Raw genomic sequence first — 7,802 nt, forward strand, 5'->3', positions numbered from 1 at the left:
ATAGATGAGGAAACTGAGTTCTATGGATATTAAGTGACTTAAGCCAGTTAAGAAAAATTACAGAGACTGGAACAATCCAGTACAAGAAGCCGTAATGTCTCCCCATCTCCTCTCTCTGGGGGAATGGGGTTGGTCTGATCAGACTGCATCGGGTACGGACGCCACAACAATAGGAAACAAGGCAGAGTGGGAGACAATAAGTCAACGGGAATTATTTAGTGCTTACTCTGTGTCAAGAACAACTTGGCTGAGCTCTGGGGATACAAAGGAAAGAAAGAAGTAAACACAAAATCCCTGCTCTCGAGGAATTAACTGTCTAATGGCAGACAAACGAAGGAGCAAAATGATCAAAGATTAGAAAAGAGAGAGAATCCATTTTGGGGCGGCTAGGTGGTACAATGGTTAGATCACTCAGCCTAGAATCAAGAAGATCTGAGTTGAAATTCAACCTTGGATAGTTATTTGGCAAAAATACCAGAATAATTTGCCATTTCCTTCCCATTTTACAGAAAAGGAACTGAGGCAACATAGTTAGAGACTTGCTCAGGATCATGCAATTAATAAGTGTCTGGGGTTGGATTTGAACTCCAGTTGGTACCAACTACCTGCCCCATTGGGGAGGGAAAGTGCACTCCTGATTAGAAAAGACCTTCTGTAGGTGGTGTCTACTTGAGCTGTGCTTTTATGGGAACTCCACACTCTAAGCCACAGCGATAAATATGGAAATGGAAAATTGTATAGAAAAAACAAATGGGAAAGTTTGAGCGGGGAACTCTTCATAATGTCTCATAAACCTGGAACGTGAATGAAGGGAGTTTACATACAAGGAGTTCCTTCACTGCAGAAATCCCAGGCCCACCCACACTCTCATCCCCTGGCTCCCCATCACTATACATATATTTGAGCTGTTATAATTAAGTAAAAGACAAGACGGCAAGATCCAAAAAATAAAATAAAATGTCCTCTATTGACCTATAGCAATGTATTTTTTTTAATGAGGACAACAATGAAATCAATCTGGCTAATCTCATTGAAATGGGAGCAGCAGATAACTAGAAGGCAGAGAAGTGGAATCAGGCTTTAAATGGTATTTAAGTTTTCTATTAGCATCCTTTGCTCTGACATATGGCGACCCCATGGCTATAGGCAGAAGATGGCTTTTAAGAAATATCATTAAAAACTTCTAGGATTCATTATGCAAATGTTTTCCTGCTTTCAACCAAAACAAGATTTGAAAGGGTGCCCTTCAAAAGAAAGATCATTGATGTGGGAAGATGTTAGTGTCGCTCGACCTCCGGTGGGCATCCCCAATGTGTTTAAGAAAAGTGTTTAAGTCCACACACTCTGGAGATCTCACCATCTATGACTCTCCTACTCCACCAAGTCCGCTGGCTTCCTATTGCCCCTAGGAGATAATAGAATCTTTTTGTTTAGATTTGAATACCCTGCACAATTTGACCCCAACTTATCTTTCCAAGGGGGGTATTATTCCCCCTCTCCCACTATTCCAGCCAGCCAGGATGGCCTTCTCTCTGTTCCTTGTTCATGACACTCCATTCTGCCTTCCTTCTTGCCTAGAATGTACTCCCCTGAGGGTCCTCCTTCAAAATGCAGCTCAACTGCCATCTTTCTTGCTTGCAGTCTTTCCTTTTTCTTCCAAACTACATTGTATTTAAGTATAATACTTTATATACATTGGGATTTTAAAATTTTTATGTTGACACTATATATGTATGAGAGAAATAAAGAGAGAAAGAGAGTGAGAGAGTGAGAGTGAGAGAGAGAGAGAAGGAGAGAGAGAGAGAGAAGAAGAAGAGTTGGAGAGTGGGGGAGAGAGAGAGAGAAAGAGAGAGAGAGAGAGAGAGAGAGAGAGATGGAGATGGAAGAAAGGGAAGAGAGAGAGATGGAAGGGGGAAGGAGAGAGAGAAGGAAGGAAGGAAGGAAAGAAGGAAGGAAGGAAGGAGAGAGACAGAGACAGGGATAGAGAGAGAACGTGTATGTATCTGTGTGCATACATGTACCCAAACACACACTAAGGAAGATCAGTCTCCCTGACTCCAGGCATTGCGCCACCTAGCTGCTCTATATATGTGTACAACTGTATGTATGTGTGTCTATGGGTAAATATGTATATTATATGTGTATGTGTGCATGTATGTATAGGGCAGCTAGGTGGCGCAACAGACAAGCATTCCAGGACTGGAGTCAGGGAGACTCAACTTCCTGAGTTCAAATCTGGCCTCAGACACTAGCTGTATGACCATGGACTTGTCACATAATCCTGTTTACTTCAGTTTCCTTATGTACAAAATGAGCTGGAGAAGGAAATGACAAATTTACTCCAGTATCTTTCTAATAAAAGGCAAAATGGGGATATAATGAGTTGGACATAACTGGAAATTGATCACACACATACACACACACACAAACATATATATATATATCAAAAGGTATCAAAAGTAACTTTTTAAAATTAATATATTTATTTTTAATGCACATTGCTTCATGAATCATGTTGGCAGAGAAAAATCAAAACAAAAAAGAAAAACTATGAGAGAGAAAAAAACAGAAAAAAGAAGTGAACATAGCATGTGTTGATTTACATTCAGTCTCCTTAGATTTTTTTTCTGCATGCAGATTGTATTTTCTATCCAAAGTCTATTGGGATTGCCACTCACTGACCCACTGAGAAGAACCAAGCCTTTCATAGCTGATCATCGCTCATTCTTGCTATTATTGTGTACAGTACTTCCTTCCTTCTCTCTCTCTCTCCCCCCTTCCATCTTTCTCTCTTCCCTTTTTTCCCCCTCTCTCTCTCTCTCTCTCTTTCTCTCTGTCCCCCACTCTCCAACTGTGAACAGTACTGGTTCTACTTCTTTCTTGTAGCATCAGTTCACATAAATCTTCCCAGATATTTCTAAAATCAGTTTGTTCATCATTTTTAATAGAACAATAATGTTCCATTACCTTCATATACCACAGCTTGTTCAGCCATTCCCTAATTGGGCATCTGCTCATTTTCCAGTTGTTTGCTACCACAAAAAGAGATGCTACAAACTTTTTTGCACATGGGAGTTCTTTCCTCTTTTTTTATAAGAGTAATTTACTTTACCTTAGATCAAACCTGGAATCCAGGCTGACTCTTCTGCTTCAGTTCCCCTTACTAGGGGCTTTATAGACTGGCTTTATTATTATAGATGGTGTAAGAACTGGAAAAGATCTCAAAACGCATTCTAGTTTAACATCATATTATATCCAAGGACACTGAGACCCACAACAGGATCATATGAGTGAGAAGTTAGGATTTGAACCCACCACTGCCTGACCCCAAATCCATTGCTCTTTCTGCAGCACTTAGTTGTTGAAATGGATTGAGTCAGTAGTAGAACCCAGACAAGAAACCATGCCTTCTAAAGAGCCCTGAGGTGACTCTGGATCTCAGTTTCCTTCACTATAAAGGCAGTGGGGCTAAATTATCTCTGAGGTGGTTTTTAGCTCTGACATGCTTTGAATTCATTGAATTACCTCGATTGTGAGCAATGTCTCCCTTTGGAAGCAGGAGGAAATCCTGCGGATGGCCACAAGGTGGACACCTTGCTTACAGTTTGCCTGAGTTAAAAGAAAAACTCATCAAAATTTAATCTAATAAAAAGTGAAATTAAACCGCCAAAAAGAATATCCAGAGAAGAGACAAGCCTAGACTTCTTAGTGTTCAAAAAGTCCCAGTCTGGAAATCTGACGGATGCTATCTAAAATTTAAAAAAAAAAAAGTTTCACAGGAGACTTAATAGGTCAGATTGAGAGACACTCCTCCCAATAAGGAGAAACTATAATTTATTGAAGCATCATATGAACCATATTTTGATTGGGCCCTGTTAGGACCAGAAGGCTACGAAGGGAGTTATTTTGAAGTGCTTCCCCAAAGGCATAACCCCTAGAAGAAACTGAATCTTCAGGAGCTGGGTTTAAAACTGGCAAATAATTCTCCAAAGAATATAGATACATATATAACCATATGAAGAGGAGAGAGAGAGAGAGAGAGAGAGAGAGAGAGAGAGAGAGAGAGAGAGAGAGAGAGAGAGAGAGAGAGAGAGAGAGAGAGAGAATATGTGTATGTATCTCACCACGAAGAAAAGCTGCCCTTGGATCTTGATTTTGGGGGGAAAACCAACCCAAGAAAAGAGAAAGATGACAAATTCAGGTCTGGATGATTGAGTTTTCTAGGGACCTATTGGGGTGCAGGGAAGGAAAAGGGGAGATAGAGCTTTTATTTTTATTCACAAAGTGTCAGAAACATCTCGATTTTCGGGGAGGCCAGGAGGGGATTTTGTTGTTCTACTTTTATCCTTTTAAAAATAAAAGAAAATCTAGTGAGGCGATGTAAAAAAAACAAAAACCAACAGCTTTTTTTTAGGCACTTTCTAAAGGTAGTGAAGTGAAGAAGGGTTGGATTTGAAGACAGAAGACTTGTGAGATCTCAGACAAGCTATTTAACTTTTCTAAATTATCTTCTTCCTCAATCTATAATCCTAAATTTCTTCAATTTCCTGTCCCTCAGTTTCCTCATCTGTAAAGAGAAGGGAGTGGATTAGATAAATAATCCCTGAAATCCCTTCCAGATCTAAACGTAGAATCGAAGTCCCGATTTTATAGGCGCATCCTTCCAATTAGTTTCTATTAATTTATTCCCTTATAACAGTAGCAGTTCACATATAGGTCAGTGAAGCCTTTATACAGACTCTCTCCCTTGAAAGCTCTAACAGGCCTATAAGGCAGATGCTATTATAACCTCCGTTTTATCTAAATGATGAAATGGGAGTTCGGAGCGGTAACATAATCGGCCAGGGTCATCAATCTAAGTGTCTAGAAGAATAATTTGAAATCAAGTCTCCCTTACTAGCCGGTCCAATCCTCTGCTTGTTGGATTGCTTCAAGGAAATGTAACTCCTTGAGGGCAAAAGCAGTTTGCGCGGTGTCTATACGTTCTGGGAGTTCTGGGCTTGGTGTCGGGACACAATGGACGCTTACTAAATGTTTGTAGAACTGAACCAAATCACGATTTCGAGATTTCGAGAAGATAGGAAAGTGGGGGGGAGGGGGGAAGGGAGATGTGTGTGTGTGTGTGTGTGTGTGTGTGTGTGTGTGTGTGTGTGTGTGTAGACTTTCCAGAACTGGGGATGGTCCCTGGCCGTGGGATGATGGGGTGGGGTGGGGGAGGGCTTTCCCGACGTCCACACGAGAGCCACGGCTCGCCCTTGCTCACTCACTCGCCCAAAGTTCTTTACGATACAGCAGGCTCCGCCACTGGACGCTCCTCATCCTCAGTGGTTCTGGGAGGATTCCCAGCCAGTTATATAAGGAAGGGAGCGTGATTCACTCATGAGAAACTGGAGGGGAAAATGGGAGCCGTCGGGAGGACAGGGGCCGGCCGTGCACTTTAAGCCTGCCTTGGGAAGGGGAACCAGAAGCACCAACGTTTCCCTCAGCGACAGGGGCAGGACCGGAGGACAAAGCCATCTGTCGCCCGAGAGAGAGAGAGAGTCAGAGAGGGAGGGGTCGGCCGGCCCCCTCCCTTCGGCCTCTGGCTACTGTCTCCGGCCCCGCGCAGCCCGGTTGAGCCGGGAGCCTCCCCACCCGGAGTCCCTGTGCCAACGGCATGTGCCCCCGGTTCCTGAGCTGGGCGTGGGACCCGCCGATCTCAGCTGAGAGGAGAGAGTCATCGCCGCTTTAAGGAAAAGGGGAGAAGGGAGGAGGGCGGTGAGGGGCGGGAGAAGCAGGAGGAGGAGGAGAAGGAGGAGAAGGAGGGGGGATATCCCCGCTCTCCCACGTGGTCCCGGTGCCTGTGAATCGCGCCTGCCGGAGGGTCTCACAGCGAAATACAAAAGCGGCTGCGAAGCGGCTGGGAGGAGAGTTCCCAGCGCTCGGCCCAGTCGGAGCGGGAGCCGGAGCGGGGCCAAGCACAGCCGCGGCAGCAACAGTAGCAGCCTCAGCCTCGGCGGCAGCAGCAGCCTCTGCCTCAGCCTCGGCAGCGGCGGCGGCAGCGGCAGCGGCGCCGGAGCCCCGCAGCCACCATGGGGCACAGGCGCCGCGGGCCCGGCAGCTACCCGGCTGCTGGGGAGGCATCACCGCCGGGGCCCCGGCCCCGGGGCTCGGCTTGAAGCAGCGGCACCAGCCCGCCCCCGGAGCCCCTATAGGCTGGAGGATGCGGGGGCCCGGCCGCGTCGCCGCCACACTCGGGCTCTGGCTCTTGGCGCTGGGTTCGCTCCTGGCGCTGTGGACCGGGCTCGCTCAGCGGGCGGAGCAGCGCCCCTTCCCCGGGCTGGGGCTTCTGCGCTCCGGGCGGAGCAGCGCGGATCGTGCGGCGTCGCCGGCTCTGCACCTTCCCCGTCTACGGCTGAGGGACGCCCCCGGCGGCCCCGCGAAAACTTTCCGGGCGCTGCTCACCGTGCCGGCCGCCGGGGAGAGTCCGCCCCGGCGCCTCCCGGAGCCGGCGAAGCGCAGGCAGCCGGGGCACGTGCAGGAGCCCCGGCGGGGCGGCCCAGCCGCCGTGCAGGGGGGGATCTTCTGGAGCCGGGGCCTAGAGGAGCAGGTGCCCCGCGGCTTCTCGGAGGGGCAGGCGGCGTCCTGGCTGGAGGCGGCACGCGGGGCTCGGGTGGTGGCCCTGGAGCGCGGGGGCTGCGGGCGCAGCTCCAACCGGCTGGCCCGCTTCGCCGACGGCACCCGCGCCTGCGTACGCTACGGCATCAACCCGGAGCAGATACAGGGCGAGGCCCTGTCCTACTACCTGGCCCGGCTGCTGGGCCTCCAGCGCCACGTGCCCCCGCTGGCGCTGGCGCGGGTGGAGCCGCGGGGCGCGCAGTGGGCGCAGGTGCAGGACGAGCTGCGCGGCGCGCACTGGGCCGAGGGCAGCGTGGTGAGCCTGACCCGCTGGCTGCCCAACCTCACCGACGTGGTGGCTCCCGCTCCCTGGCGCTCGGAGGACGGGCGCCTGCGGCCCCTGCGCGGCGGCGGGGGCGAGCTGGCCAACCGCAGCGAGCCCGAGCTGGTGGAGCTGGTGCAGTGGACCGACCTGATTCTCTTCGACTACCTGACGGCCAACTTCGACCGCCTGGTCAGCAACCTCTTCAGCCTCCAGTGGGACCCGCGGGTCATGCAGCGGGCCACCAGCAACCTGCACCGCGGTCCCGAAGGCGGACTGGTCTTCATAGACAACGAGGCCGGCCTGGTGCACGGCTACCGGGTGGCCGGCATGTGGGACAAGTACAACGAGCCGCTGCTCAAGTCGGTGTGCGTCTTCCGCCAGCGCACCGCCCAGCTGGTCCTGGAGCTGCACCGGGGCCAGGACGCCGCCGCGCGGCTCCTGCGCCTGTACCGGCGGCACGAGCCGCGCTTCCCGGAGCTGGGCGCCCTGGCCGAGCCCCACGCGCAGCTGCTGCAGCGCCGCCTCGACTTCCTTTCCAAGCACATTTTGCACTGCAAGGCCAAGTACGGCGGACCGTGACTTGGGACCAGAGCTGTGGGGGGGTGCGCTGGGATGGAAAGGTACCGGACAGCTGCGCTTTGGAGGGAAGCTTGGATGGGCCGTCTGGGAGCTTTTGAGCCAACGCCCACTGAGTGACCCGAGCCAGGAGGCTTTCAAAGATCTCTCCCGGTCCAACTTCATCTCGCTGTTTCTCTGTCTCCTCTCTTTCTCTCTTCCTCTCTCCGTCCTTCCCTGTGTTCTCCCCTCCCCCGGCCTCCCCAGTGCCACACTTTCTCCTTTAAAAGTTCTCCAGGAGTGGACTGTGGCTAAAAGCCTTCTC

General features: G+C 50.3%; 1 protein-coding gene across 1 annotated transcript in view; it reads left to right on the forward strand.

Moving 5' to 3' along the window:
* The window catches only part of FJX1 (four-jointed box kinase 1), a 77,672-nt gene extending 70,082 nt beyond the window's left edge, over positions 1-7,590 (forward strand). The window contains exon 3 of the mRNA XM_051966764.1: positions 5,763-7,590. Within this exon, the coding sequence (XP_051822724.1) occupies positions 5,763-7,501 (1,739 nt within the window). The 3' untranslated portion in view covers positions 7,502-7,590. The remainder of the gene's footprint in view (positions 1-5,762) is intronic.
* Positions 7,591-7,802: the final 212 nt, after the last annotated feature.

Source organism: Antechinus flavipes, chromosome 6 (genome assembly GCF_016432865.1).
Source record: "Antechinus flavipes isolate AdamAnt ecotype Samford, QLD, Australia chromosome 6, AdamAnt_v2, whole genome shotgun sequence".
Lineage (NCBI taxonomy): Eukaryota > Metazoa > Chordata > Mammalia > Dasyuromorphia > Dasyuridae > Antechinus > Antechinus flavipes.